This window comes from Mustela nigripes, chromosome 17 (assembly GCF_022355385.1).
Source record: "Mustela nigripes isolate SB6536 chromosome 17, MUSNIG.SB6536, whole genome shotgun sequence".
NCBI classification, from domain to species: domain Eukaryota; kingdom Metazoa; phylum Chordata; class Mammalia; order Carnivora; family Mustelidae; genus Mustela; species Mustela nigripes.
In genome coordinates, this window is record NC_081573.1 from 59,079,479 (window position 1) to 59,096,509 (window position 17,031).

General features: G+C 63.9%; 1 protein-coding gene across 9 annotated transcripts in view; it reads left to right on the forward strand.

The window, feature by feature from the left end:
• The window catches only part of ACSF3 (acyl-CoA synthetase family member 3), a 49,039-nt gene extending 32,412 nt beyond the window's left edge, over positions 1-16,627 (forward strand). The window contains exons 7-10 of one of the 9 annotated variants that reach the window (XM_059382854.1): positions 3,437-3,563; positions 11,839-11,973; positions 12,564-12,675; positions 13,300-13,914. In XM_059382854.1, coding sequence (XP_059238837.1) covers positions 3,437-3,563; positions 11,839-11,973; positions 12,564-12,675; positions 13,300-13,687 — 762 coding nt within the window. In that variant the 3' untranslated portion in view covers positions 13,688-13,914. Of the gene's footprint in view, positions 1-3,436; positions 3,564-11,838; positions 11,974-12,563; positions 12,676-13,299; positions 13,945-14,157; positions 14,528-16,056 lie in introns of those variants that run through there. The other 8 variants (XM_059382855.1, XM_059382856.1, XM_059382861.1 and 5 more) reach the window with 8 other exon arrangements.
• Positions 16,628-17,031: the final 404 nt, after the last annotated feature.

Consider the following 17,031-nt stretch of genomic DNA (forward strand, 5'->3'; position numbering starts at 1 on the left):
TCTGGGGTGCGTCTTCTGCTTCTTTTGTTGTTACTCGTCCGCGTTGTTTATCTGTTACCGAACCTTTTTCAGAGAACTTGGTTCTGGACTCCGTGAGTTCTCTCTGTTACTCCCCCCTTTCCCAGTTCGCGCATTTGCCGGCCAGATCTTCCTCAGCTGTGGGGGCTTGCCCGTCCCCCGCACAAATTCAGATGTTCTCGTTTCCATTCGGTTCAAACTATTTCCTAATTTTCTTTTTTTTTTTTTAAGATTTTATTTATTTATTTGACAGAGAGAAATCACAAGTAGATGGAGAGGCAGGCAGAGAGAGAGAGAGGGAAGCAGGCTCCCTGCTGAGCAGAGAGCCCGATGCGGGACTCGATCCCAGGACCCTGAGATCATGACCTGAGCCGAAGGCAGCGGCTTAACCCACTGAGCCACCCAGGCGCCCTCAAACTATTTCCTAATTTTCTTACTTCCCTTAAGACATCTTGGACTCATGGGTTATTTAGAAGCGTGTTGTCTGTTTTCCAAGTGTTTGGAGAGTGTTATCTTTCTGTTACTCGTTTTTAGTTTATTTCTGTTATAGTCAAAGCTTGTTGGATACAATTCCAGTTCCTTTAAATTTGTGAACGCGTGTGTGTGCCCCCAAATGTGGCCTTCCTGGTGGACGCGCCTGCTTCTGGTAGTGCTGCGACACAGACATCAGGCCACGGACCGTGGTCGGTGCTGCCTGGTCCCACGGCTCCCTGAGCGTCGGTCCAGTTCTTGGGTGGGGGGTGCGGGGATACACGTGACTCCCCCACCATCATGGTCTGTTTCTGCTTTTGCATTTTTGCTGATGTATTTTGAAAGTCTCTTCCTTGGTGAATGCACGTGTTTAATGGTTCTGGCATGTCGGTGACCTGACCGTTCTGTCCTCAGTCCTTTGCTCGTATGTTGCCTTTGCCTGGTGTTGACAAAGCTGTGGTCAGTGTACTTTGCTCTGATTGGTGTCCGTGCTGTGCGTGGTCTTGTCCCCTTGCTTCTCACCTGCCTGTGGCGCTGCCCTGGAGGTGAGTTTCTCACAGACGGTGTAGGGTTGGATCACGTCCGGCTTTCCAGTCCAGTCCGCAGTCTTCCAATTGGCGTGTCCAGAGCAGTGCTCACATTTGACCCGGTGGTTGAGATGCTCGAATGTCTCCCGCCGCTGCGTGCTGCCCCCCACAGTAGCTCCCTCGGCTCCCCATCGCTCAGCTGCCCGTTCAGGCCTCTCTGAACTCATTCCTCAGTGTTACACGGTCATTTGGTACTCGAGCTCCTGATCTTACACTCCTGGACGGGTTTTGTGGTTCTGGGGGCTATGATACGTATTGAGATCTGCTTCGACCAGTCCTCACCAGTCCTGGAGAAGCAGAACTCCTACGGTCAGAGAGAAGACGTTCAGTGACCCTCGTTGGAGGTGGTGATGCGGAAGGGACTCAGGACCCCGGGGAAGCTGTGGGCCCCCCGCAGCCGGGTTTCCCAGTTCTGAGTGCCGCACGGGCCCGTGGACGTTCACTCCCCAGCAGCGGGTGGGGTCAGCGGGTGGAAACTTGCTGAGGGGACACATCAGGGCTGAGTGGGGATTCTGGCTAAACCAACACACCAGGATCTCTTCTGAGGGCAGGCTGGGGTGATCAGATGTCCTCTGGGAGTGAGAGCAGATTTGAGGGTGACGGGGTATCAGGGTGGGGGAGCTCCTGCTGAACTGACGGAGTGGGGCTCTTGCTAGAACCGGATGTCACAGGAGGGGCCCAGGTGGCCTAGGAGAAGCTTCGGGAGCCCGACTGCAGCCTGGTCAGGCACAGAATCCCGGTCACTTTGCTGTCTCCCTGTGCGGCCTGGTTGTCATGTGGAATCCTGCACGGAGGCAAAGCCCGTGATCGGAGCTACCGTGTTTGCTTTCTGCCTTCTAAACTGTTGGGAAGAACTGCTGAGCAACAGAACGGTCCATGTTACTCACCCAAGTATTTACTGATTCTTACTTCATTTCTGAGTTTTCGTGTTAACTCTGGCACTGTTTCCCTTCTGAGGAACGTTCCCTGGTAATTCCTCAGCCGAGACCAGCTGGCCAAGGTTCTGTTGTTTCTTCTGTATCTACGGGTCTGTGTCTTTTCCTCCATTCTGAATGTTACTTTCTTCTTCTTCTTTTTTTTTTTTAGATTTTTATTTATTTATTTGTGAGAGAGAGAGAGAGCATGAGCCGGGGGAGGGGCAGAGGAGGGGGAGAAGCAGACTCCACCGAGCAGGGAGCCTGACGCGGGGCTCCATCCCAGGACCCCGAGATCATGACCTGAGCCGAAGGCAGACGCTTCACCAACGGAGCCCCCCAGGCGTCCCCTGTTCATTACTTACCCTGGATCTGGGATTCGGGGCTGATGCTTGGAAGTAGGTCCCCCATCTCCAGCAAGAAGATGGTCTCACCTTGGCAGTGGATCAGACCAAGGGCAGCAGTGGGAAAAATAGGTGAAATCAAGTCTGGTTTGGTTGGGAAACACATCCTCCAGGCAGGCCGGATGGCAGGCACAGGGCTGGGCCCTGGCGCGGGGAGTGGGCTGCGGTGTCCGCGGAGAGCTGCAGGGGCGGGGCCGGCTCTGGTCGGCCGCCGGCTGTTGGCCTGGGAAGTGTGGCCTGCGTCCAGGCCTCAGACAATGAGCCCGGCAGTCTGACAGCCTTTTCGAAGGGATGGTTCTTCCCCAGAATAAGTTCATTCTGGGGGGGGGGGAGCTGAGCTTCAGACCGGAGGGTCCCTGGCCTCTGTTCGGTCACCTTCGCTCTGTGTGAGGACAGGCTCCCGCAGGGCCTCCGCATGTGCACGTGCTCTGCGCCTTCTCCTGGCTTCGCTGGAGCCCTTCTCCGTTTCCTGTAAAGCCCCGTCTCCCTCCTGCGCTGCCCTGCCCTGTGTTCACAGCCGAGACGTGAACCCCCCCGCCCCCGCCGCTCCCCACGCGATCTGGACGCCCTCTGTCCCAGGCACCTGAGGCCGGCCCGTCCTCTCTCGCGTGGCTGCGTGCTCGGTTCCTTCTCCACAAGCAAAGGGACCACCTCCGGAAGGCCCCATGGGAGCCGCCGGACCTCTGTGGGTGCTGTGGCGTCTGGCCATGTCCCCGAGCCTCCCCTGTGCCATGGAGTGTGCAGGAAACACGCTGGAAAGGGAGAGTCTTCGATGCCAGGAGCTCACTCTGAGAAGTGGACGGGCAGCTCGAATCCAGCCAGGCCCTGTGACATGGGTCAGCGACTCCTGGCTTCGAGTCTAGAGGGTGAACACGGAGACACTCACTGCCGTGATGTCCACCTGAGGTCTAGTGTTGAAAGATGCATTTTCAATCATTTCCAACGATGTGTCCAGTTTCAGAAGAGGGTGTGGTGAGGGGGTCACGAGAAAGGCAGGTGGAGCCTCCCTCCTGAGAGGGGTCCACTGTCTCCCATGCTGCAGGTGACCCCGGGGTTCAAGGAGAAGGAAGGGGAGCTGTTGGTCAGAGGGCCGTCTGTGTTCCGAGAATACTGGGACAGACCAGAAGAAACGAGACGCGCCTTCACCGAGGATGGCTGGTTCAAGACAGGTAGGAGGGGCCTGCGGGGGCAGCCTGGGCACCCCAGGGTCTTCTGTCCAGGGCAGAGAGGGCGTGGGATGCACTCTGTGTCTCCTGTCTTTGAGGCTGCATCCTCCCCTGCCCCAGGGCCCCCGCACCCTCTAGAAGGAGGGTTACAACGGGGCCTGGATGTCGAGCGCCGCCCGGCCCTTCCCCGCCTGCCCTGAGCCGCCGCTTTCTAAATCCTCTCGCCCGTCCCCACCCCCAGGATCCAGGTCCTTCTGGCAGAATATGGTTTCTTGTTCTTTTGGGTCGTTTTCCGTTATTCTGCCCCAACACCCGGGGCCCCGTGCGTGGTGTGCCAGCAGTCCCTCCCGGCAGGACCCAGAGCTGCTCGGGGTCCCCCGGCTCCCTCCTGGCCCCGGTGGTCCCGAAATGGGGACTTGGCAGCAGACGCTGAACGTTACGGTGGCAGCTCACTGAGAACGACCTCCCGGCCGGTCAGTAGTGGGGGTCTACGGTGGCAGCTCACTGAGAACAACCTCCCGGCCGGTCGGTGGTGGGGTTCTACGGTGGCAGCTCACTGAGAACGACCTCCCGGCCGGTCGGTGGTGGGGGTCTACGGTGGCAGCTCACTGAGAACGACCTCCCGGCCGGTCGGTGGTGGGTCTGGGCGGTTCCTCTCCTTTCTCCCCGCCCGTCTGTGTGTCCGACTTCGCTGCGGACCGCGCGCCGCTGCACAGTCCTCTCCGGACAGTATTTTCCGAAAAGAGAGGCTTGCTCCACGCACCACCGCGCGGCCCCACCGTCGAGTCTGCCTCCGTCCCTGTCCTGCGGGGCCGCGGGGGGCGGGGGGCTGCGCGCCTCTCAGAGGGACGGCGGCCGTGTTCTTAGTCTCGCGGCCACACAGCATTTGCTCGGGCGCCTCGCTGGGCTCGGGTCGGCGTGGGAGATCGTGTGTCCCCTCTCCTCTGCTGCTGTCACAGTCCTGAGGTCACCGAGTGGCAGAGCAGGGACTCGTGGACCCTGGCAGTCTCGGGGTCTGTGACGGCTCCTGACACAGGTGAGGGTTTGGTTTGAAGGCGGCCGGTGGAGGGTCTTCCTGGTGGGGGTGTCAAGGACCCCCTTCCTGTCTCCCTGCCGGTGGCACTGGGTCCACACGGGGTGGTCCTGGCCAGTCCTGCGTCCGCCCCGTGGTCCCGGGGCATGTCTGGGGTTCTCGGCCCTGTGCCTGACAAGCGCGCGTCCCGGCAGCCGCTAGGGGCAGTGTCCAGGCTGCCCGTCCCTCCGTGCCGGGCACAGGACGCGGGCACGTGGTGGTTCGGGAGGGCTGGCAGTGTGGACGTGTGTCAGCCTTCAGAGCAAGGCTGGATCTTGGGAACCTGACGGGGGAGCAGTGTTCTGGGGTCAGGCCCCGGGAGCCCTGGTCCCGTTCTCGGGACGTCCTGTCCGTGTGCACGGGTGCGGGCAGCATGGGAACACCCCCAGCTGGTTTCCTGGCGAGCGCGGCGTTCCTGTGAGCCGGCCTGGCCGTGGGCCTCTCTCCATTATGTGGGTTTGGACGTCCCTCCCGCAGCCTCTGAGTGGTCCCGGTGTGCAAGCCCGACTTGCTTTGTGCCCACCATCTTTTATTTTTAAATTCAGATAAAAGGGTTTTTCGTTACGGGCACGGGACTCCAAGCCCTGTGGATTCGCTGGTCGCAGCTCGCTGGCGCCTTGTGGCCCCAAGGCCAAGTGCGGGGCTGTCCACATGAGAACGTTCATTCGCTGCTGCCGATGCATGTTTGAGCTGGAAAGGAATAGCGTGCATTAATTATTGTAAAGAGATGTCTTTAGGAGAAAATGATTTGGAAATTCAGTTTAATTTCATTGTAATGCGCCACAAACAGGAAGGGAGCGTGTGTGTTTAATTGGCTCTCGGGGGTGAGGCCTGGAAGCCGTGTGCCTTTGTCACAGGCCATTAGCGACACAGGCTGCATAATGTGCGGGCGCAATCAGCTCGCAGCTGCTGCTCCTGCAGGGAGACGCGATATTAAGTAGAAATCAGGATAAATTAAACTTGACCCTTTCCCTGGCCAGCCTTCCTGCCACAGGATCCTGGCGGGAGCCGGAGAGCTGCGGCAGGGGGCCTGGGGGAGGGCCTGGCCCGCCTCGGGACGGGAGCAGAGAGGTCACCAGCCAGTCCTGCCCGCTCCGCTCCGCCGCCGTCCCCTCCTTCCCCAGATGCACAAGGAGCCCCTCGGAAAGGCCCCAGCAGCCCTGGCTGCTGCAGAGGAGACCCACCGTCACCCCCAGAAACTCTGCCGAGCACCACAGGCATCTCCTCCCAACCCTGACTCACGGGCACAGCAGCGCCCCGGAGAGAAGCCGTTCGACACACGCATGGCCCCAGCGCTAGCCCAGGGCAGTGGGCCAGGGATTCCGGGCGCCCTCAGCCTCAGCCCTTTTTGTTGGCCTTGCAGCCAGAGCAGAGGACAGAGGTGGGGACACAGGACAGAGGTGAGGCCATGAGGATGAGAGCACGGGGTGGAGGTGACACGGACGGGAGGACACGGAGGCGCGGGCACGGGACGGAGGGGGACCGAGTGAGCAGACGTTACAGTTTCTGCTGCCTTTGAGGCCTCCCGCCGAGCGGTTCTGTGTTAAAGACCCGGCTGAGGGTCAGGACGCAGACAGCCTGTGACTTCCTCTAACGATGCTCCGTCGTCCACTGTCTCGCGTCAGGACGTGGCCTGGTGAACGGCTCGCCTGTTCCACATCGGTGCCCTGGTGGAGGGGACAAGGGTGGGCGGCGAGGACCCCGGGAGAAGCCGCTAGAGCATCACAGGCTCCTGCCTTCTCCACGGCACGCACGTGACGTCCCTCCCAGAGCCCGGCATCCCGGAGACTGGCACAGGGACGGAGGGGACCCTGGCGGGCGTCGGCGCTCCAGAGCTCTCCAGAGCCGTGTCCCCGTGGCTCACTCACGGGGCCCGGGCAGCCCTTGGGGGAACGGCAGAGGCGACCGGCAGATCCCCAGGAAGCAGAGCAGCTGGCCGTGAAAATACGTAAGACACGGTCTCACTTCCTCACAACGAGCGAGAGAAATACAGAGACAGAGATGGACTCCTGTTACCGAATTTATTCTTTTTTTTGAAGATTCAATTTATTTGAGAGATCACAGGCAGAGAGGCAGGCAGAGAAAGAGGAAGGGAAGCAGGCTTCCCGCGAGCAGAGAGCCCGATGCGGGGCTCGATCCCAGGACCCTGAGATCATGACCTGAGCCGAAGGCAGAGGCTTAACCCCCTGAGCCACCCAGGCGCCCCCTGTCACCGCATTTAAAAGATCCTGACTGTGAGGCAGCTGCGTTCCCTCTGCAGGTGGGCCGTGGGTCAGGAGTGTTTCTGGGACCCCATCACAGGGGCAGCCGAGAGGCGGGCAGAGCCAGGCACAGACATCCGCGGTGTCACTTGTGAAGTGCGAGGCAAGACCCCTGCGCCCAGCCGTGGGGGCTGCTGCCCGTGTTGGGAGGTGTCCGGCCGCAGGGGTTGGGAGGCCTTTAGAAACCGGGTCCCAGAGAGTGACAACAGGGACGGGTGGCGTCTGTGAGCGTGCTGGGCTCCCGCAGCCACCGGCCGCGGTCACCTGGGGGAGGACCCCTTCCTTCCCTGGAGCTCTCCGCCCTCCTTCCGTGAGCACCGCTGCTCTCAGGGCACAGTGGGCACAGGCTGGGCTGACATCACGCCTCCCCGACAGACGCGGTGTCTGCTCTGCTCCCGCCCTGTCTGGCTGCAGCTGAGGCTCTGCTTTCCCTCTCTGGTAGGAGGGCTTCCATCTTGGCCGGTGAGTCACAGTTAGGAACCGGGCCACGGGCTGCGTGTTCGCAGGTGTGGGTGCGTGGAGGGCACGGCCGTCATGCCCCATGCGCCTCGCTGACCCAGGAGGCAGGGTCGCCCCTGCAGGGACGCTCGGCGGGACCGGTGGTGCAGCGCGCACATGGCCAGGCCGCTGTGCCCGCAGGTTTGGGCGGGGCCGTACTGTGTCGTCTGGCGTCAAAGTCCTTTGTTTCCCGGGCTCTTCTGCCCTCGTGAAGCCGGTCTTGGACCCGCAGGAACGGGCCTCCGTGTGCGGTGACGCGGTGCCCAGTGGTGACGAGACCCGCGTTCCCTCTGCCGACATCAGGCTCCAGCTGCACGCGGGCTGGCTCCCGTGGTCGCCGCACCGTCCCTCGTCAGTCCCAGGCCCCTGGGCGCAGGGGGAATGGGCGGAGGCCCAGTGACGTGCATGGCCGGAAGAGCCACTGGTTTTCCCAGCTTGAGAGCAGTAGCTGCTCACACCCATCCTCCCCTCGGAGGGGCCACGCTTCGTGGCTCCAGTGCCATGTATGCACCGTGAGGCCCGAGGCTCCTGGGGACCGGGGTCCTTCTGTCCTCTTGTTTCCCTGAGGGCCACCCTGCCTGCTTGGGAGTCCCCTGTGCTCGCCGCCCCCCCAGGCCCCTCTGCAGCTGCCTCCTGCCCTTCTGCTCCGGAGCCTGGGGCTGTGTCCCGAGGAGCCTCCTGACGGCAGGCGTGTGGGTATGCGCTTCAGGGGGGCGTGTGTCCCGTAGTGTCTTTGCTCGGCAGGCGAGGTAGACTCCAGGGTTAGAAACCCTCCGTATCCGTTGCCCGCTTCCGCGGCCCCGTCCTTCCTGGCACCATACGACCTTTCCCTCCAGGAACATTGGAGGAGAATTTTCTCATTCCGAGTCCACATCGGACAAGCCGAGCGCCCTGGTTGCTCTGACTCTGACATCCGTCCTGCTGGCGCTCAGCACACTACAGCCTGTGGTCCTGGGAGCCATTCGGCTGATTCTCTGCCCTGCAGAGCCTGGCTGTCCCCCAAGGGCTGAGAGCAGGAGGGACACAGGGGAGGCCGAGCTGCCCCATGGCCAGGGGGAGCCGACCCAACACGAGCTGCCCCCGACCTGCCCCCTGTCCCCCAGCCCTGTGTGGGGGCAATGCCAGGAACAGCCCGTGCCAGGCTCGCGGGGCCTATGGGGCCTGACGTGCAGGCTCAGAGGGGTGCAGCTGCCGCCCTGCACCCCCGTTTCCGCCCCAGAGAGCAGGGCGGGTGTTTCCCAGCAGGCATGGGGTGCTGACCCCTGGCGGACAGATGACCTCAGTGGCGCAGGAGTAGGCCTCAGAGCAGGGGTTCCTGTGCGTGCTTCTGGGTGCCGAGTTAGCGCAGAATCCTTCCTGAGACTCGTGGAGTCATCGTGTGTGTACAGACACTGGGGTGACTCAGCTTTGGGGGACCCCCAGGGGAGGCAGAGACTTCTCCACAAACCGAACAGCGGTTTCTTAACGTGTTTTCTTTGCGATCGGGAGACATTCGCTGGCAGATGCGGGTGGCGAGCTGGACGGCCCTGTGCACCCCCATCCCTCTGCCCAGTGTCCACATCCTCGTCCCCAGCAAGACACCAGAGCCCATGCTGGGGCTCATCCCGGGCCCACCAGCCTGACACGCGTGTGCCCAGCTGTGTGTGCTCACTGCCCTCCTCATGTGTGCGTCCGTGCTGGTCTGCGGCCTCGCTTCTGTCCCGTCCGCCCCCATTGCTTGTCCAGAGAACGGCATGAAGACAGACCCTACAAGCAGACCCTCTGGGGACGGGCCTCTTCCCTCTGCGTCACTCCCTTGGGATCATGTCCCCTGGCCGGGGCTCTGTGTGCCACATCCGATCTCTCCTGAGGCAGACGCTCCGGGAAAGCACGGGACAGGCTCCCTGGAGGAGTTCCAGCCGTGTGGCCTGCGGCGGTCGGAGCAGGCTGGGTGTCACTGCCCAAAACAGGGCCCTTGGGTGCCGCCGGCCAGGCTCAGCTCACATCTCCCCAGCTGCAGGGCCAGACGCTGGCCACAGGGCAGGCAACTTGGTGTCCCAGGTGAGGCAGGGACCTCCATCCCCAGGCCGGACCTCACGTGGTGCCAGAGGGAAGGCTCCGGTCCCCACGGGAGCCCGGGTGGGTGTGCTGGTCAGGGAGTATCCCGCCTCCTCTGAGCATGTGTGTATGTGGGTCGGGGTGGCCATCGCGCCCCTGTGTCTGGGAGGCAGTGTTCCTTCCTGCTGCGGGTGGCAGGCGCCACCAGGCCCACGGAATCCATGAGGACTACCAGCTCCTCCCCTGATGCTGTAGCACATCTGCCCCACTCTCCTGCTCTGCTGTTTCCCTAGAACCTCCCCATATCCCTGCGCTCAGGGCTCTGCCCCGCTGGGGAGCACGGCAGGTGGCTGGCCGGTCGCACCCAGATGTCGGGCTCGCACGCACGGCCCCCACCCTTGCTGCCCAGGACCCCTCTTTCTGACCCCTGTCCCGGCCCTGAGCACGTCCTGCCCTCCGGAAGTGGGCTGCCCGTGGGTTAGAGACTCATGGGAGTTCGAGGGACAGCGCAGGCCTTCAGCCATCGTCTCTGCTGGGATTTAGCATCCAGCAAACAGAGCAGAAGGGCCAGGAAAGGCCGTTGAGGGCCCTTGTCTCCGGGGCATCGAGCAGCCTTGCGGACTGGGCCTCGGTTCCGAGTGTGTCCCCTGATCAGCCTGCACACCCCTCCCCCGCAAGGTCCTGCGCTCAGAACTGAGGTGGCCGGCTTCTCTGGGTCTCCAGGCAGTGTGGAGAGGGGTCCCCGGAGAGCAGGGCAGGCCCACCTGGGGAGGTGAGCCAGAGCCAGCCACCTCCTCTCCTGGCGGTCAGGGCAGGCCTGGAAGAAGAGCCTGGGGGGCAGCTGCCATGTTGGGGAGATGCCCCCCAGCCTCAGCAGCCGTGATCTGGGCAGTGCGGGATGTCGCTGGCAGGACCAGAGACGAACCTGAGCCCGGGGCAGGGTCCCTCACCCAGGAGGGTCTCTGGGTGAGCGGAGGTGCTGGGAGCAGGGCCAGGAAAGCCCTGGAGGGACCCGGGGCTGGTGCAGTGTCTGTCCAACAGCACGAGCCAGTGACCGTTGGACTGGGCCCATCGGTGCCTTTAAGGAGCAGGTGCCTGGCGGTCAGGAAGCTCTCGGGGGTGCACACAACCGTCCAGTGGGGAGGGGACGCAGCCAGAGCAGGGGCTGCACCCGGCTATGGGGAGCACAGTGGGCCTCGCGACACCCACAGCAGGTCGCCCGCCCCACTCCTCCCTGTGGCCCGCACCCCTGCAGCCTTCCCGCCGGCCACCCCGTCAGGCCGTCCTGTGGTCACAACGCCCCTGAGGCACTTGCAGCATCTCCGGCTCCCTTTGCCTCCTGTCAGTGAGAGAACCCGCCACGCCCGTGGCCTGTCTTCTTGGAGCCTGGCCCTCCCACTCCACGATCAGTGAGCCGGCCACCTGCCCACATACCGCGTCTGTCTGGTTTAGTAGACCGGCTCGTGCCCGGGGAGCGGCGGGTCAGGGAGCGGCAGGTGACGGGTGGTGCCTTCCTGCGTGGGTGCCGTGACTCGTGATGAAACCCCAGCTGTGTCCCAGCTGATGACCCAGTGCTCGGGCCGCGGGAGCACAGGTGGGCAGTGCCAGCTGTTCCCAGGGGCCCGGCGGGGTGGCTGCACGGGGCATGTCCATGTGCACACAGCCACACGCACACATCCATACACGGGTCCACACGCATGTCCACGTGCACACGTCCACGTGTGTCCACACACACACTCAGGCCGGCCGCCCCTGCACCCTCCCTGCTCTGGGCTGGGCCCCGCTGGCCCCTATCCCACTGACCATCCCACTGCCCAGCATGGCCTGGAATAGGCCCAGTTGGGCTTCCGGGGGAGCCAGCATGCAGGGAAGCCCGGTGGGAAACCACACCGTGAGTGCGGAGGGACAGGAGGGCCTCAGAGAGTCCGTGGGACTGCTTGTAGCCCGGGAGACCCCACGAATGGGGGGAGCTGCAGTGAGGTTCTCTCCACGAGGACCCTGCCATGACCAGGACCCCACAGTGGGCCGGCGGGAGCCGCCGGCTCTTCTCTCTGTTGCACGGGCCTGAGAGGGCCGGAAGGGACCGAGCTGGGTGGTGACAGCGCGGCTGTCCTACCTCAGAGCCCTGGTCTCCACTCCGTCAGCCGCTGGGGACCCTGCTGCCTGCACGGAGCCGTCCACGGTCAGACCCCAGGCTGAGGTCACAGCCGGTGATCCTCATGCTTGCTGCCTTGTCCCGAAACGGCCCACGTGCCCTGCCGTCCCAGCCCGGGTCTCCGTGTGGGGGTGTCGGTGCCGCAGACGCGGGCAGCCGGCCTGGGACAGCGGGGACGCTGCTTCCACGCGTGGGCCCCTCGAAACAGGCGGGGCCCTGGGACGCACGTCTCGCTGACCAGAGCCCCATCCTCAGGCGACACGGCAGTGTTTAAGGACGGCACCTACTGGATCCGGGGCCGCACGTCCGTGGACATCATCAAGAGCGGTGGCTACAAGGTCAGCGCCCTGGAGGTGGAGCGGCTGCTGCTGGCGCACCCCAGCATCACAGGTACGTGGCCCCCAGCCCCGTGGCAGGGACCCCCGACGGCCAGCTGGCTGCAGAGCCCCCCGTCCTGGAAACGATCCAGACGTGCCTCCAACTGTGCTTGCTTGTGGACACACCCGGGCAGGTGACTTGCCCTTGGGCTGCACCCAGTGGGGACCCTCTGCCTGCCGGCTGCATGCCCCCCACCTCGGCACTGTGGCCAGGGTCCCGGCCTGACCTCAGCAGCACCGGCCTGCTCGCTGTGACCGTGGGCTGAGCCCCCTGCCTGTGCCAGAGTGGGCACTGGTGCTTGCTGGTCCAGGACTCATGGGGCCTACCCAGACCTGCCCCAACCTCAGGTCACAGGCTGAGGACCCTGGAGAGGGCAGAGGCTCCCCCACAGGGCTCACTGGTTGTTGTCGCCACCCCTGGGCAGTGCAGGGAGGGCAGGGACTCAGGAAAACCAGCCCCACCCCGAGCTCCACCTGGGAGACACGTGGGGACCAGCCTCGCCCCGTCCTCGGGAGGACCAGCTGTGCTGAGCCCATGCTGACCCCACCCCGTGGGCAGTCCCCAGGCCGTGGTGGTCAGCACGGCCTCCCCTCTGTCCACAGACGTGGCCGTGATTGGAGTTCCAGACATGACGTGGGGCCAGCGGGTCACTGCAGTGGTGACCCTTCAAGAGGGACACTCCCCATCCCACAGGGAGCTCAAAGAGTGGGCAAGGTAGGGGCAGGCGGGGGCTGGAGGAGGGCGCGGGGGGACACACTGTCGCGGGGTCGGGATGGGCGGGGGTGGGGTGGGGAGGACTTGGGTCTTGCCGCTGTCCATCTCAGGGTCAGGGGGTGCCTGGAGGTCAGGTGACACGTCACATTCCCAAGGCTGCCCCCAACACACAAAGGGCTGCAGGAAAGCCGTGTGATGATCGCCAGGGACAGAGAGCCAGGACCACAGGGTGGGCGGCCCAGGCACAGGACAGGGGCACAGGGTGTTCCCCCGGCTCCGGGAGGAACCCACAGGCACAGAGCCTCACCTACCCACCCTGTGCTGAACATGGCCGTTGGGAGCTGGGGCCACAGCTCTCCCCTGGCCTGCGCCCCCACCGCACCGTGCGCCCCTGCGGGCTCAGCTTCGTCTGACGTTAGACCGTCCCCAGGCCTCTGTGCCCACGCGCCGTGGCTCCGAGGCTTTCTCCATGTGCCGACACCCAGAGGCTCCCTTCCCGTGCCTACGGTGCCCCACGGCCAGTCACGCCAGAGCCCAAAGGATCGTGGGGGTGGGGGCTGCAGGCATGTGGCCATGGTCCCAAGCTCAGGACGCAGTAATGTCCCCCAAATTCTTGATTTCCAGTCTGGGAAGTTTCTGCTTCCTCTGCTGTCTCTCTGCACCCCTCCTTCCCAACGTGCCTCCCTCCTTGGTGCTGAAGGTATTTTGGGTTCGTCCAGCACGATTCCGCAAGGAGCAGAAGCCCTTGTTCCGTGAGGGCCAGCGTGGCTGCGCGATGCGCTCCGCTGGGTTTGCCGACACACACTGGGAGCAGGACTTCCACGGAGGAGGGTATTCTAGTCGCCGTCGCGGTTTCGATGAAACGCCAGTCACCAGTGCGGAGCTGTCTGCCGAGAGTTGGGGTCCGGTTTCGGGCAGCCCGTGCACACGGGTCAGGCTTGGGACCGTGGCCACGGGAAGACCTGAGGCGGGTACTCTGTACGCTTGGGGTGGGGGCAGGCGACACCCCTAAGAGGTCAGGGCCAGCGGCTGACTGCTGTCTCCAGGACTGTCCCACAGTGAGGCCGATGTCCAGGCTTCTGTGTCCTCAAGCCAGGCAGCCGCTGGGCAGCGACGCCGAGGCCACACAGCCCATGGTGGGGCAGGTCCGCCTCTCGGATGTGGCCCTTAGTGAGTGGCCCTCTCTGTCAGCTCTGTTCTCCCACGTTTTTCCTTTCTGACGAGTCCTCCCTCAGCCGGTGCTCCCCAGGCCAAGAGCCAGAGGCTCAGGCCACATGTCCCTGCGAGGCAGTGAGTGAGGCATAGAGCAAGACAGCAGCACGTCTGTGCCCGGGACGCGGCCCACCCACTACCCTCTATCCCTGAGATACCAAGTCCGAAAGGGAATCCCGGGATGCGTGGTCTTGACCCACAGTTGATGTCTGATGAGCCCCCAGAGGAGTGGTGGGCTTTGGCTTAGCGTCCCGTCCTCACTGTGTGCAGGCCGCCCGTCCTCCCCGGAGAGCACCTGCTCCGCGGCCCGCGGCCCCGGGAAGACCGCTTTTCCCCAAACGGCTCCGCTCTGCCGCTCGCTGAGCTCGGCCCTTCACAGGCGCCCCGGGCGCCCCTGGCGTCTGCCGTGCGAACACGTTCTGGAAATGCCGGGCCCCGGCCATCCCTCCGATGCTTCTCCGTCACTTTCTAACTCCTGTGGCTTTCGTCCCTTATCCCCGAAGCGGCCGCGGTTAGGGTTCCTGACGCCGGGCTCTCACGTACAGCCCCCACCTGCGCAGGCCGCCCGCCTCCGCGGCTCTCCCCCGACGCTCGCCTCTTTCCTAGCATGGCTGGGCCTGGAACAGACTCTCCCGCTCACCGAGAACAGCCGATCGGCACGTAGCTTCTGCGTGGTGCGTGTCCTGTCCCGGGTTCTTGCAGGGGCGGAAGCTGCAGGAGAGGACACGGGGAAAGTCACAAGGGAGACCGAATGCACTTTTAGTCCTCTGCGGTGTTTATCAAAAAGTCTCCTTATGACCGGATTCACGTGACTCAAACCGGCGTGTTTCTGCCCCAGCGTCGTCTCTCCAAAAGGATTCAGTCCCCAGGAAATGACGTGTGTCCCAGCCTGTGCCCCCCGGGCCCGGGTTCCTCGGCAGCTGCCCGCTCATTTCTGCTGCCGGGCCTCCCGGGGACTGTCGGCATCTCTGTCCGAAAATGCCTTAAGTTTGGCCTCATTCTTGAGGGTGCTTGGCCCAGGCCAAGGGGAACGGCGCTCCGCTCACCAGACCGCCCAGCACGGGGCTGGCAGAGTCTCGGGGCTCCTGCCCTGGGCCCTGGCATCGGCTTGCTGCTGCTGCAGGGGAAGCACACATGCCTGGACACACGGGGTTTGGGCAGCGAGGCCAGGGTGCTCCGAGGGGCTGTTTCTTAATGCCAGCTCTGTGCCACCAGAGTCCCTTGGACAGTCCCGTGGCTTATCCTGCCAAGTCCAGCCCAGCCCTCCCCTGTGTGCCGCCGGCTGTTTCCCGTAGCTGCCGGCACCATGGGTGGGGGCACCCTCTGCCCTGACGAGCCAGCACCTGAACCCCGAGCCGCTCCCCCCCGCCCCCCCTGTGCTGGCCTGAGCTGCTGCCTTCAACGCGAGCCACCCCAGGCTGACGATGCCTTCAGGGATGCCTTCCGTGGGCTGTTGCTGACGCGCGTTGGTGTGCGCGTGGACCCCGCCCACGAAGGGGAGGAGCACCTGGCAAGGACTGGAGAGTCAGGGTCTCTGTCACCACCCACGGTGAGCTCACCACAGTGCCGCCCCTGTGGCTGAGCTCGCCCCCACAGTTTGCGGGCGGGAAGGCCACACGCACCTGCCGGCCCCAGACCCACCACTGCCTGGTGGTTTGGACGGGGCCTCCGGAGAAAACCAGTGCCTGCCGCCTAAGGAGGCGTTTCCAAGTAGAGCCTGGGGGTGGTCAGACCCGTCCGCGGGGCCCCTCGCCGGAGAACACACCATCTAACAGGGCCCCCGTGGGGGCACAGGCAGCAGAGCAGCTGTTGGACCAACAGACTAGCCTCACCCCCTGCTCAGCACGGGGCTCTGTGGGGAGTGCTGCCCCAGCCCACGGGACCACCAGCCCAGAGCTCTGTCCACCTGCCTGCTCCCCGCATCTGGCCGCGGCCTGCTGTTGTGACAGCCAGAGTGGGACCTGCTCTTCCATTCCAGGAGGCCTGGCCTCTGCCCATGGGTGGGTCTGGAACACGGGCCGCCACATCTCCGTGTTCGCGTCCACAGCAGCCACACAGAGCGGGCACGGGATATGCTTAGGCTTCGGGGTCCCGGGGGATGAGGATGCTTATCCCGGGAGCTGTCCAGGCCCCTAGTGCCTGATGCTCAGAGGCTGCTTATCTCCACAGGGGTGTCCTGGCCCCGTATGCTGTGCCCTCGGAGTTCCTGCTGGTGGAGGAGATCCCGCGGAACCAGATGGGGAAGATCAACAAGAGGAACCTCGTCAGGCAGTTCTACCCGGGTGACCAGGGTGCCCCGAGGCCGGGCACCAGTGAGCCAGCATCCCCTTTAAGCTAGAGGCCTCCCGCAGAGGGAACAGAGTGGGGCCGACCGAAGCGAGGGCACGGCGAGGCCTCGTCAGCCCAGGCTGGCTTCCGGTCGCACCTCTGCTCCATCCCCACCCCACGCTGGCGCCTGGCCCCGTGCGCCGTCTGCCGGCCGGGCCCCGTGGTGCCCAGTGGTGTCCCCGAGGGCAGCAGGCCTCCCAGCAAAACTCAGGAAACTGTCCGCACCACACCCACTCCACGTGGCCGGGCTTCCAGCTCCCGTGGCCTTCCTCGTGGTACCTAGACCCACATGCCACTGGGGGAAACCAGGTCGAGCCGTGCAGGGTCCTCACTTAATCCCGCTGATCTGACATTGTATCTCTCAGTGCTGAACATTTTGATTCCCAAAAATATTATGTAATTATTTGGTTTATGCTATGATTTTTATCAAGTTTCAAAACAAACAGTCGTCGTCTTCGGCTGAGGAGGCGACAGAAGGACCTTGACTCGTCTTTGGGACGCGCGTGTCTAAGGACCAGAACGCAGCCCCCTTCCCGCACCCGTGCGGCCACACGTCACGAGGCTCCCCCGGGCCAGGCTGGCCTCCCCCCCACACACATCCAGGCTCCCTGCGGGCACAACCCTTTCTGTCAGCCCCAGGCCCTCCTGCCCTCCACTCCAGCGCACAGCCAGGCACAGGGGCCCTGGGGATGGGCCACGGTGACTCCGGTCCGCCTGGAGGGGTCCTGCGGGGGTGTCCGCCGCCCACTCACCCCAGGGCTGAGCCTGTTGGAAGGCGGTGGCGGGTCCAGGGTGCCTGCATGTTGCCTGCTGGGA